The sequence below is a fragment of the Euleptes europaea genome, chromosome 6 (assembly GCF_029931775.1).
Source record: "Euleptes europaea isolate rEulEur1 chromosome 6, rEulEur1.hap1, whole genome shotgun sequence".
Classification (NCBI taxonomy): domain Eukaryota; kingdom Metazoa; phylum Chordata; class Lepidosauria; order Squamata; family Sphaerodactylidae; genus Euleptes; species Euleptes europaea.
In genome coordinates this window covers 41432745-41446982 of record NC_079317.1, presented here as the reverse complement: position 1 = coordinate 41446982, position 14238 = coordinate 41432745, and the positions used below count along the sequence as shown (strand labels likewise).

Genomic DNA, 14238 nt, shown 5'->3' with positions numbered 1-14238 from the left:
CCAAGAACACAGCCACAGATTTTTCTCTTCCACTGACAAAGCTGTGATGTCTGTGGGAAAGGGGTTAGTATGGTAACCTGCCAGATTAAACTAAATGACAAACCAGAATGAGGTTATAGAAACCTCGAACTATTTAAAAGGTTTTTTTTACTCTTTTTTAAAAAAAGGAACACCCCACTTACAATGTTTGAATTCTGAAAACATAAATCCAGTAAATTTCAAGACAAGGATTTTTATTTATACTTTTAAAATGTAATTTCCATTATTAAAAGTGATTCTAAGGAACATTCCATTTAATTATATAAATAGTACAGTAGAAGAATGATATATCAGAGTAGTAAATAATTTTATGTGGTAAACTCAGTTTTAGTGGCTGTGTTTCACCCTTATGAGAAATACGATACCTTTGAACTAGAACAATTTAAAATATTGTAAGCTTTAAAATACCACCTAAATAAAATTTATGTTTCATATCTACTGCTCCTGCATAACTTTATGGCAGGTGTCCACAGCGTGATGTGTGTGGGCTCCACGGCACCTACTGACACCTTTCCTGGTGCCCATCAAGTATTTTTAAGTGAACACGTGAAGCTGCCTTATACTGAATCACTGGTCCACTGAAGTCAGTATTGTCTACTCAGACTGGAAGCGGCTCTCCAGGATCTCAGGCAGAGGTCTTTCACATCACCTACTTGCCTGGTCCCTTTAACTGGAGATGCCAGGGATTGAACCTGGGACCTTTTGTATACCAAGCAGATGCTCTACCACTGAGCCATGGCCCCTCCCCAAAGTGGGTGGGGCTTTTGTCCAGCAAGGCTTCCGATTGGCTGTGCGCATTTTTTAAAATGTTGCTTCACCAGCAGCTGCCACCACAGCTCAAGGATGTGTGACAGAAGGTAAGCTGCAGCAGCCATTGTATGGCTGGCTCTGCCTCATTTTGTGGCTGCACCCACCACACTGGGTCAGAATTCCAAAAGTATTCAGAAGCTCAAAAAAGTTGGGGACCCCCAACTTTATGGAGCCTGAGAAAATAAGCACACAAAGTTGCATGTAAAAAAACACAGAGTCCTCTTGCCAAAAGAAAATAAAAGAATTTAACTCATATGTTTAAGTTGCCTGTTGAACACATGAAGCTGCCTTCTACTCAATCTATTAAGATCAGTAATGTTTACTCAGACTGGCAGCAGCTCTTTGGAATCTCAGATTTTTCGATTCACCTGCTACTTGAACCTTGTGATTGGAGATGCCAGAAATTGAACCTGGGACCTTCTGCATGCAAATCTCTACAGCTGAGCCACAGCCCCTCAACACGAGTTGAATGATGCAAGATAAATACAACTGTGACAATGTCACAAATATTGAAGATGTGGTTCCAATACTTACCTTCCCTTTGCAATGTGGAATTCCCAAAGGACACTGTCTGACTGCTCCCAGCAAAGCAGCAATAGCAAAGCTATAGCCGGTCACTGCTTCTGGGGAAGATTTCAGTGCTGTGAGTCTCTCAATACAGCGATCCAGAAGTGGAGTGAGAAAGCAAGGCAATGCTACAGCAATGCAGGATAAGCACCATGCTGCTGCTAGCTGAACTGAAATGCTGGGGTGAAGAATAATGGAAATTACTGCATCCAGGACCCCTGGAAAGCCACAGAAATTTCACAAAATCAGAACATTTTTCTTCCAAGGCTGATAGTTTGAGACACATGAATGCGTGGTAGAATATCAAGCAATGCCATATCATGGATATGGTTGAACCATTTTTCTTCGTATTAATGATTTCTCCTCTCTCTCTCTCTGTGGACACCACCAAAATTTTACCTTGTCCTCTTATTACTTTCCTCATAGACTATGCAGCAATCTTTTTTGTTGGTATTCCTTGTTCTGCTCTTCAGCTTATCTCCTCTAAGTGCAGGAGGCTGCTAGCTACCTGTCATTTTCTACTTCTTTATATCCTTTTCTTCATGTCTTCACTTTAAGCTTCTTGTAATTAATATAATAATTAAGTGCCGTCAAGTAACAACCATCTCACAGCGACCCCTCATGGGGTTTTCAAGCCAAGAGACAGGCAGAGATGGTTTCCCATTCCCTGCCTCTGAATAGCAACCCCAGGTCTTCCTTGGTGGTCTCCCATTCAAGTACTTACCATGGCTGACCCTGCTGAACTTCCAAGCTCTAATGAGCTTGGGCTAGTCTGGGCTATTCAGGCTGCCGCTTCTTGTAAAAAGGTAAAGGTAGTCAGTCCCCTGTGCAAGAATCGGGTCATTCCTGACCCATGGGGTGACATCCCGACGTTTTCTAGGCAGAATTTGTTTACAGGGTGGTTTGCCAGTGCCTTCCCCAGTCACCTTCCCTTTACCCCCAGCAAGCTGGGTACTCTTGTACTTAATATTAAAATGCTTCCACAGTATCACTTCTCTGTCCTTTTCTCCCTTGAACCATTGTTCTTTGGGAACCAATCGTGATAATTACATTTTCTCTTCCCCACCTGCATTCCTTTCCCCTTGCAGCTACCTACCACTGGTCCACCTGACATCCTACTCTCTTCCCTTATTATGATGTTGAAGTTTCCCCTTGAGGCATCTTTTTATCCAGGAGTTTCCAGACTTTGCCTACTTCTCTTTTATCTTACTTTCCTTTCTACCATGTCTTGTCTCTGGTTATACAGGAATTTTTTTCATTTTTGTACCATTTTGTACATGCTATGTAAAATAATAACATTATATTACAACGCTGTAGTATCCTATACTTTTATTGAATCGAGGAACTTGGTAACAGCCTGTGCTGGTCCTGCTAACACCAAAAACCATAGAAACTGTGGTCATTACTGCAATGATCTTAGTCAGTATACCATGTCAGGAACCACTGCATTAAAATATACTGTTACTCTTTATAAAACTTGTGACACAATTATATCCATGTTCATATAGAACTGCTCCACTACTTTTAGTGATAATTTCTCCCAAGTAAGTGTGAATAGGATTGTATACAGATTGTAAAATGTATATATTTATTTTAATATTAAGGTTCAGTTCAGATGTAGTGGCAATTTGCAGTTGCCACCAAGAGGTCAAGTGTGGGGGACCCTAGGAGGCTCATGCATCCACCCTTCCTGTTACACAAAGCTCCCTAATTAATTACTCCCAGTACAGTATACTGCAAAGTGGTATTCAAAAATCAAGACCAAACACAGTTTAGTAACAAATCACAATTATTCATTTGGACATAATGGCAACTTATGGTTTACCACAGAAAAGAGAGGTAATTAATTAGCTGGCAATGTGAGAAGAAAGAACAGGGGGAGTGTGTAAGCTCAAGGATTCCCCACGTTCATCAGAATTAGAATAATATGCCCGAAATTAGCTTTCACAAAGAAGAACTGAACCTCAAAACTATGCTGAAAAATACAGATTTTTCCAGGGCACTGTGAAAACTGAACCTAAAAGTCCCTCCATTATGATCCCTGACAATACTCTGAATGAACACAAGGTCCTTCTCCCCATAAGTACATAAGAAACCACTTCTGAAGAAACCAGAACTCTCTCTTGATAAAGGTACCTCTCATGTAAGTTCTTGTGATCATTTTTTCGTGCTGAATCACAGGCTGAGATAACCAATTCATATCATTCTTTATTCATTTGAATTTTTATGCCTCAATCTAACAGCTCAAGGAGCCAAACTCATACTGCTATAACCACACAGAAATAAGTGCCACACATTACCTGCACTAGAATCTTGCAGCACTGGTGCAGCTGTGGTGCCTATGCCATGCATGAGGTTTCCAAGTTCTTCTAGGGCACATATAAGCATGTGCTGGCTACCTATTACATCTGCAGTACCAACACGGGTTTCCACATTGCAGTCACTCATTGCAGCATCTAGCAGTACAATAACATTGATTATTCACTCTATCATATTAAAACAAAGGAATAAAAAATGCAGGGAGGGGGAGGTACATTTGCATGTACCATATTCAATACAATTTTATGATTAAAGGGAGAACTCATGTGAAGAAGAAGAGTTGGTTTTTATAAGCTAACTTTCTCTACCACTTAAGGAAGAATCAAACCAGTTTACAATCACCTTCCCTTCCCCTGCCCACAACAAACACCCTGTGTGGTAGGTGGGACTGAGAGAGCTCCAAGACAGCTGTGACCAGCCGAAGGTCACCCAGCTGGCTTAATGTGGAGGACTGGGGAAACCAGCCTGGTTCGCCAGATTAGTGTCCACCGCTCATGTGGAGGGGTGGGGAATCAAACCTGGTTCTCCAGATTACAGTCCACCGTTCCAAACCACTGCTCTTAACCACTACACCACACTGGCTCTCACACTGGGAGTTTAGTGGAAAACATTAACTCAGTAAATGTGAACTAATAACAAGACTAATGTCAAACCGGAGGATCAGAGTAGAACAAATGCAAGCCGAGGGGAGGGGGAGGATTTTGCAAGCTCTGTACAACACTGTAAAAGCCACCAAGAAGACACAAAACAACTCTGACTAAGAAGGGGGAAAAAAACCCTCTTGAAACTGACAAACACACTTGAAATTGGCACAAGCAGCCTGGAAAGCCCATAGAAACCCCCTGAGACATGGAAACAAAGGGGAAAAGAAAGAGGGAGGAAAAAACCAGACCCCAGTAGCCTGCAAATGCTGTTCCTAATCTTCCTGGTAAATCCCGAATATTTCTGGGATTTTGGGGACCATTTTCCAGGCATACTTAGGATGCCAAATATACTCAAAAATACCTTATTGGTATTTTTCGGTTATAATTTCAGGTCGGGTATCCGAATGCACACTCCTAATTCTCATCTGTCACCTATGATGACAGTGGCAGTTTCATGCCATCCATGAGGCTTCTGTACAAGACCTAAATAATTTGCTTGGCTACTTTGCACTAAGAGTTATAACACAGCTGAATCAACCAGTAAAAACTATCTATGGCTAAATGTAATCATTTTTTTAAAAAACTTACTGAGTATATTATCTCCCTTTTAGTACCTTTGCAATTTACTCTCAGAAATGGTGGAAGGACACAAACTTCCCATTCTGGGTCAGACTAACATTCTATCTATTTATTTCAGCATGACAGTGGCTTCTTAGACACGACGAGCAAGCCCCCAGCATCTGGTAGTCACAAATATATAACGGTACATACAACTATTAGATCTACCTTCCATATATCTCCTAGAAAATTAAGGATAAGTATTTTGCAATGCAATTCTATGCAGGTTTACTCAGACGTAAATTCCACTGTATTCTGTCAGACTTACTCCCATGAAAACATGCGTAGAATTGCATGGCTAGTCAGCATTCTGAAGAAAAAAAGCAAACAATTCTAGAGAACTATGTGACATTTTTGTATGATATTACATCAGTATTAGAAATATGATTACTCCATATACTTCCTGAGTAGATCAGGAAATGATAACAAGTGCTGGTGAAAGGGGGAGGACAGAGGGGCACATAATCTTGTTAGTCTCATACCCAGAACTTTCTTCAGCTTCCAGATGGCTTGACAAATCTCCTTGGCAGTTGCAATTTGAGCTTTCTCTCCAAGAAGGCCTCCTACAGTAGCTCGGAGGATAAATGAAATACAGCGGCGGCTACAGATCACATCCATCTGACTCTGAATAGCTTTAGGGTGAGACTGAGAGACTAGGTCTAGAAGATGGGAAAGCAAGGCTGAGAAATTCCTTTCAAGCCATGGGCCTCCTAGCGTGGAGATAAATACCACGTATGCCTGAAAGAGAGTTTTGATTAAAGACATTTTAAATCAAAATCATCTTAAAACCCCCCAGCATACTCCCAGTTATAAAACTTCAGTTTCATCATGCAGGTAGCCAATGCTAAAGATTTCTATTATTAAACTTAGGCTGTTATCATTCCTTTAAAAACAACATGCTTAAGGCTCAAAATGGAAAGAGAAGCACAAGAGAAGAACTTCACTTGCCAAAGTTATGCTGAGAAAATTGTTTTCAGTTAAAGCAACAGCAAAATAAACCAAGCCTTATTATATAAATTAATTTGACCTATTTTGCTGTTTTATTTCATTGCTGAGCAGGAGAAACAGCAGATACTTGTTACGTAAAACATTACATTCGGCTTCATGAACAAGTGCTTCCAGCTACTTAACATTCTGCAGATGGGACCCAAATTTAATGTATGAATGCATTTTAAGAACTACTGGGTTCTTGCGAAGAACTATTATGACCTTGTGAGGAGTCAGGGACTCTTCTAATTTTTGGGAACTCCTCTCCCTTTGCAGGTTTTAATTAGAGAACGTTTGCAGCTACTGAAATATGTCTTTACATCACAAATCCAGTTTAATTGTCTTGCGACCATGGGAATCACAACAGAAAGGCAGAATATACAGCTGCTTCACAAGTCTATTGCAAAGGTCATTTATCTTGCTGTGTATCATCTCTTAACCAAGGATTAATGAGTAGGTTTACTTTATAAATACTGTATGCACACAGATAATCAGTCACAATGGGAAGCAAGTGTATAAAAATGTAGGCACACACACTGAGTATTGTCCTAGTTATTAAAAGAGTTATTTTGAGGCCAATCTCTCCAATTTTAGAAATTGTTTTAATACAGTCTCCCATCATTTTATTTGACAATAAAGAAATGATAACTCTAATCATACAGTATTATGTCTGATTATATACGAGCCAATTATTTCCAGGGCACATTCCAGGAAACACACTGCAAAAATAATACAGGAAAGCTATCACATGAATCCATCTTTCAAGAAACAATGCATCTTCTGAGGACAAGGTTTGTACATTTCTGCTGTGCACTCATCTTTTACAGATAATGGAAGAGATTCGCTCACCCCTTCTAGAAACAAATGCACACAACAGTGTTTCTTTACCAAACATTAGCAACAGAAACAACCCTAAGACTTCCCCCCACAGCAATCTGCTACAGATTCTTGACCAAAAATGATCCAGTTAAAATATAACAAGGCAATATGCTTAAGATAATAAAGAACAAGTTGCAGCGTTCTGCTGTTTAGATATGATATCTCTCTGAAAGATAAAAAGTGGCAAAGCCTCACTTTTCCCCCCTGTTGGATTTGTGTCTTTTTACCAAAACCAATATCATAAAGTTGCCATGCATAAGCTCTTCTGATGTTCTTACCGAACATGTTCAGTTATTGTCTTGCTAAATACAAATTTTCTCTGCTAGTTGTCTCTCTTTTCAATGGTATATAATGTTGATGACTTATTAAAAGCAATACAACTGGCCTTGACAGTAAATGATGAGGGAAAATGTTGAAAGGTTACCCTAGGGCCAATCAAGTTGCTTCTGCATGCTTGATCAAGGACCAATTCTTTCAGACATTGGTTGAGAACAATTACATGTTTAAAGAGAGAGCAGCTAACTTGGACTGCTTTTGTGGTATCTAAAAGTATGTAACATTGCAAACTGCTCAGCATTCCTCTTACAAAAATAAACTTTGTTTTTTATGGTAGGAAGCAATTTACAATACAATCTTATACATGGTAACTGCGCTTTAAGTCCATTACAATCAATGGCCTTAGACTGGAATAATTTTGTGTAGGTTTGCACTGTTAAATTGTTTGTGTTTAAAAGATAACAAACTTATTCAAACCTCCGTTTTTAAAAATCACATCTGGAACAATAAACTATATTTTCATCTCTGTGATAGGATATTCTAAAAAAAAAATTAAGAGCAATTTCCTATCAACCATTTAAAAATATTAACAATCAAGCTACCATTAGCATGTGGGTAAAACAGTGGGAAATATTAGAAGAGAAATAATCAGGATGCTGTAAGTAAGCAAGAAGATACATATGCCAAACCTGTGTGACTCCAACTCTAATATCCCTGTTGACTGAACTGGTCCCTTTCAGTATGTCGCCACTGGCTCGTAGAAATCCTGAACTGCCACGAAGGAAGCCTGTCCCCAGCAATTCCAAAGCTTCCTCAAATGAAATTTTGCGAACATTTTGTTTGGCAGATGCTTTTTCAATAAATTAAATAAATAAAGTCAGTACCATTCACTGAAAGAGGTGTACACATTTTCTACTGCATTCCAATAATTTTTGTTACAGACAGAAGAACTACATTGAAAATATTGAATATTCATAACAGAAATTTACTGGGTAAAAAAAAATCTGAAAAATGCTATGCAGCCCAAGATTATGTATGTTTACTTAGACATCCTGTTGTACTTAGTGGTACAAATGTAAACAAGCATTTAACCTTTAGAAGCTGTAAAAAGAAACACAGAATACCATTTTAAAATACATCCAATATTAATGTGGCTAGTAGTGTAATTAGTAGGCTTAGACTGGGGAAACTCTGCACAGGGTAGCATTGTAGGATGAAGTTTACAGAGTTCTTCATTGAAAGATGTTGGTTTAAGGCACTAACAAGTGTTGAGAGCTTTGGATGGTACATAGAACTGGTACTAAAGGTAAAGGTCCCCTGTGCAAGCACCGGGTCATTCCTGACCCATGGGGTGATGTCACATCCCGACGTTTACTAGGCAGACTTTGTTTATGGGGTGGTTTGCCAGTGCCTTCCCCAGTCATCTTCCCTTTACCCCCAGCAAGTTGGGTACTCATTTTACTGACCTCGGAAGGATGGAAGGCTGAGTCGACCTCGAGCCGGCTACCTGAACCCGACTTCCGTCGGGATCGAACTCAGGTTGTGAGCAGAGCTTTTGACTGCAGTACTGCAGTTTACCACTCTGTGCCATGGGGCTCTTAGAACTGGTACTAGAAGTAGAGATATAACACTATACTAGCTTTAGATTTCTGCAATACTGATCGTACTATATTGATTATTGGATGTCCCATCCTGTTGACTGTATTGATTTACACTGTGTAATCCGCCTTGAGTTTCAGTGAGAAAAGCAGACTATAAATAACGTAAATAAATAAAACAAATAACAATGCTACAATAATTTGGTTTTCAATCTATGTGCGTGTGTAAAGTGCCGTCAAGTCGCAGCCGACTTACGGCGACCCCTTTTTTGGGGTTTTCATGGCAGGAGACTAACAGAGATGGTTTGCCAGTGCCTTCCTCTGCACACAACCCTGGTATTCCTTGGTGGTCTCCCATCCAAATACTAACCAGGGCTGACCCTGCTTAGCTTCTGAGATCTGAGGAGATCGGGCTAGCCTGGGCCATCCAGGTCAGGGTTTCAATCTTATAGGGATGAACTATTCTGGCACATCACTTATGCCAATGGTGCTGACTCTTTTTTTTTTGTAAATCATACCCACATTATTGGGGGAAGAGGAGATAAAAAATGGGAGGGGTTGTTACATGGGGGTGGGGGACATCCATGTACATTACTGTATACAATCACAAGTTAAAACAATGCATATATATTTTGGAGGACATTCACAACTAGTTCAGTTTGCCAACAAATAATCCCCCCCATGCAACAAACATATGTCATCTCCTTACCCAACTGTTTACTGTTTTTTCCTACATCAGCATAGGATTAGAGTCACCTGGGAAACAGCCCCTTATTCTATTAATTCTTGACCCAACTGGAAACCTCATTTGAACTACTCTGCATTAAAATACGCACAATACCAGAACCGTTTCTGGGTTACTCTTAAGGACAGAACACATTTTTAGATAAAACAAAAAGCATCTTACCTGTGCCTTGTTTTGATGTTATAGCGCTAACCAACACATTGCCTAAGAGCTTAGAAACAGCAATTCGTACATCACAATTGGATCCTTCAAAGGACTTAAAGCACAGAGTCACAACACTATCCAGCTCTGTACTCCACATAAAAGTTGCTTCATTCTGAAGTTCAAGAAGACACTGTACAAAAAAAGAAGACAAGGAAAAAAAAAGCTAGGTTCAAGCTTATATGCTCAAATATTAAATAATTTGATAGATCAGATTTCAGATACAGTCTCGCTGGAAAAACGTCTTCGCAAATGCACATGGTATGACAGATTTGCTGTCTGCTGACCCAATTATGTTTATTCCTGATGAAAATGTTTTCTGCGCCACAAGAAAAAAATTGATTTTCTTTTATCACCCATTTAACATATGCAATTGTACATAAAAAGATTAATTACTAGAAACAATTATTAGGGTACTTTACCTTTGCAGCAGCACAGCGAACTGCCATTGATCTATCAGTTAAGCATGAACGGGCAGCTTTGTAAATATCTCTATGACATGGAACTGCAGAAACTCCTAGACCTTTCAATATATTTTGCAAACTTAGCATGATCTCATACCGTCCTTGAGACTGACAACACAAGACAACAGAAAAAGAGTTTTACAACTAGAGACTATTTCATTTATTCATCTGTTACATTTTTATCTCACTTATCTGCAAAGGAATTCTTTTAGCATACATGCTAGATAAATTAGGTTGATTGGCCCAATGCCTTCATGGCAGATTGGGGACTGAACCTGAGCTTCCCCATATCAAATCTCAGCACTCTAGCCACTGTTCTGTTGTGGGTCTCCCTGAATGCACATCGTCAGTGAAGTGCGAGCAGGACAGTAAACCTATGCAGCAAATCCCACAAAGAGTATGAAAGAAGAGATTTCTAGTTGTAATCTGCACTTAAAAAGCAGTAATGATTATTATTATAAAGATGAAGTTGTTCATCAAGCTTGGAAGAAGAAAAACCTGGCAGATGTTTTAAAAACAATGGTAGGATAATATTCTGTTCTGAAAATGTGCACCAAGAGTTATTATCAAGTCTCATATTCTCATAGCACAATCGCCTAATTTTACCTCAAAAAAGAGATTTTCAATAACCATTGTATTTTACCAATAATTTTTTTTTCAGAATGGAAAATCACCCATCTCAGCATTTCTTCTTCTGCTTTTCATTTCATGGATCCTTACCTCTGCATTCTTCATTGCTTTGAGCACATTCCCTATGGTATCCACAAAACTGTTCCCCAAAATTCTTCCAAGTTTTTTGTACAAATAGCCCAGACAAACCACCGCCGCACTATTTAAAGAAAACATTGGAAAGGGGGTAAATGTAACAGTCAATATATTAAGAATATTTTTGTTTCTTAAACTTAAGTTTGATTACTTTGCTACAACCAAAATCCTTAATTACAACACAGACCCGATTTGTTACAAAAAGTAGCATGTAGTTTAGGCCAGAGAGTTCAAGCCAAGTGTGGGAGAGAAGGCACACTTGGTAAATATTAACCAATTTGGTTCCAAGTACCTACAGGCTCCAAAATGGGGCAAATAACTTCCTGCCTTGGGCCATTTTTTACTTGAAGCATGCATGGGGGGAAAGGCAGGAGTGTCTCCTCCCTCTATGCTGTGGTCTTGAGCCAAATCAGCCCCTGTGGACCTTTAAAATACCATTTCCACAGCTACTGTGGGAAAAGAGAATTAAATGTGGGGAACCCAGACCCGACTCATTACAAAATGGAACAAATCATCCCAACCTATCCATTAGCCAACTAAGCCATCGGCCACCCTGCTCAGCTTGGTGGTTCCTAACTTTCAGTGTGATTCCAAAGCCACATATACTTCCTACTCCTCCCCATGGGACTAAAAAAAACCAGAATATGAAAAAGGGAAGCAATTCCACACCATGTTATTTCAAAATAGTAGTGCAAGATCAAGTTCTTATTGCCATAACATAGAAGTATCTTCAGCTACACCTTACAATATGAGCATCCCCAACACATCCTGTTTCGCTGCCCTCTTAGATTGCTCCAGGATATTTGGTGCAACGGGGTTCAAGATGGGTTCCTTGGTTGGTTGTAGTCTTAGGAGCTTTGACGAGAGCTGGGCTACTGGTCTGGCTCTTGTGGCGGTGGGATGGATCTATTTGTGGGGGGAGGCTGTGCCTGCAAGCCCACCCGGCCCATTTTGGGGGCCCCTTATGGGATCTTGGGGATGGAGCCATTCTGCAGCATGGCCAGCTCAGGGGCTGTTGGCTGGCTCTCACCACCAGGTGACAAGGGAGCCATGCAGTGGCTTGTGCCCATGTGGGATTCTGGGGCTTACCACTCCACGGTTCCCCCCCCCAGCAGGCGGGATGAGGGGATGGGGCTATATCGGTGGCAGGCGGGTTTCCCAATACTGGATCTGTCTCCATGATGCGCCAATGCTCCTGCGGTTGTGCCCAGTAAAGCCTATCTTCCCCAATCTCTGTGTGTGATGCTGTTCCTCCTCACCTCGCTCCCTCCCTTGCCCCTGGGTCCACAATATTCTAATAGGGCTTCACTGGAATATGCCCAGAATACTCTTTACTTACAGTTTTGTGGGTAGATAGCTTGGTGAATCATCTTTACTGCGAATAAGTTCATTACATTTATCAATTGTCTGGTGAACAGAAAAAGTGTTGCCAGAGCTATAAATTATAGCAAGGTTCTTAGCAATGAGCTGTCTAGCAGGAGGGCCTGGTGAACTGGTTAATAAAGATGTCAGTTGTTCAATCAGTTTGTTCTGTTTTTCTCTTATATCAGCCTAAGAATAAAGAGAAGAACAAATTAGAACTCAGTATTTAGTTTCCTTTACACATAACGGGACATGCGCATTATCCCACAATATGCTTGTGAAGTATTTAATTCAACAGCGTAATATGTTTTCTGTCAGGAAGCATTGCCATTTCCACACAACACTTAAACTATAAGGACCATTTTTTAAAAATCAAAATAATTTGGGGGAAAAAATCTTCCATACAGAAAAAACATTGTTTGTTTATTAAGACATTAGTTACAAAGGTTGCTTTCTTCTTGTATTTCTTGGCTGCTGTCGTCTTCTTTTTTTGCTGATAGGAGAAATGATAACCTTGTTCATTTAAAATTAGCTGATTTGCTTTGCCCTTGAAGTTATACAACAAATCTGAGGAAACGCTAATATTTAATTTTCCCCATTAAGCAAAGAACATATAATTATTGAAATGTGTTTTTGTCCCCATGAAACGTTACTCAACATGGAGTTAGTAGGTGTATTTGGACTTGTACAGAACAAGTTTACAAAAAAGCATACCTCATGAACATAACAATACTTCACATTTGAATAATGCTTTCAAGTTTTCAAAAAAAATTCATATGCATTATCACGTTGGACTGTTCCATCCCACTCCCCTTCCCATATATATTTAATGTGGTCCATGGCCACAATTCTAGGCAGCCATAGCAAGGTGGGAGAAGTGTCTAGCCACCTTAAATACTTTTACTGGGGCTTGTCACCTTATTTTTCATTTTAAATCACTTTGCCCATTCCATTGGATGATCATCTGAGTAAAAACTTTCAAAAAAGTTTGGGTTAAACTCTTCCCCACCTACACTATAGTTGCCTAGGATTTCAGTCCATTTAGGGCAGAAGAATGTCAAAGAAAGACCGTTTTCTTGAAACATTACATTTCATCCCAGTTAGATGTAATACTAACCTGACTTGTAGCTGGTAGAAGTTTTTCCAAAAACCTCAGCCACTCAAAAATAAATTCTGTTTTCTGAACTTCACCCAGCTGGCTGTAGACTTCTTCATTAAGTAGTAAGCTGTGAGCCAACTCCATTCCTCAAAATATCTCTTTCTTACTATATGAAAGCCACTCATGAAGACCCAAAAGACTGCAGCTAAGGGTCATTAGCATTACTTGTTCAACAGCTGAATGAGATGCAATACCTGAATGGATAAAAACATATTATTTTTCTAAATCAAAAAATGTTCCAGTTTTAATACTTGATACAAGTTGAATGCTTCACTGGTAAAAGTCAGGAATAGTGGTTGCTTTCTTAGAATATCACAGGCTACGTCAGCACACCAGAACCTGACACACAGCCAAGATACAATACCCTCACTGAGATGCTAACCATGATACCACGATGTCATGCAAGCTCCTGGGATGAACTTGCTCTATGTATTCAGTTATGGAGACTTATTGGATCAGGATGCTGGGTTGCTGATGCAGCTTTTATTTTCTGTATACTTAACTGCTTACATACACCTCATGGGCACAGATAAGGCATAGATTAAGTATTCTTTGTGTATTGCATAGATATTAAGAAGAGCTGGGTTTTATACCCCGATTTTCTCTATCTTTGAAGGAGTCTCAAACAAGCTTACAATCACTTTCCCTTCCTCTCCCCACAACAGGCACCTTGTGAGGTAGTTGGGGCTGAGAGAGTTCTGCAAGGACTATGACTAGCCCAAGGTCACCCAGGAGGCTTCATGCGTAGGAGTGGGGAAACAAACCCGGTTCACCAGATTAGAGCTATCCACTCTTAACCACTGCA

The 14238-nt window shown here is 39.9% G+C and overlaps 1 protein-coding gene across 1 annotated transcript in view; it reads right to left on the bottom strand.

Moving 5' to 3' along the window:
* Positions 1-13554, bottom strand: part of HEATR5A (HEAT repeat containing 5A) — a 58008-nt gene extending 44454 nt beyond the window's left edge. Inside the window, exons 1-9 of the mRNA XM_056850847.1 lie at positions 13392-13554; positions 12252-12463; positions 10868-10976; positions 10106-10255; positions 9645-9816; positions 7829-7989; positions 5480-5735; positions 3717-3872; positions 1384-1634 (exon numbers count right to left, since the gene is read on the bottom strand). Of these exons, the coding sequence (XP_056706825.1) occupies positions 1384-1634; positions 3717-3872; positions 5480-5735; positions 7829-7989; positions 9645-9816; positions 10106-10255; positions 10868-10976; positions 12252-12463; positions 13392-13517 (1593 nt within the window). The 5' untranslated portion in view covers positions 13518-13554. The remainder of the gene's footprint in view (positions 1-1383; positions 1635-3716; positions 3873-5479; positions 5736-7828; positions 7990-9644; positions 9817-10105; positions 10256-10867; positions 10977-12251; positions 12464-13391) is intronic.
* Between the last annotated feature and the right edge of the window lie 684 nt (positions 13555-14238).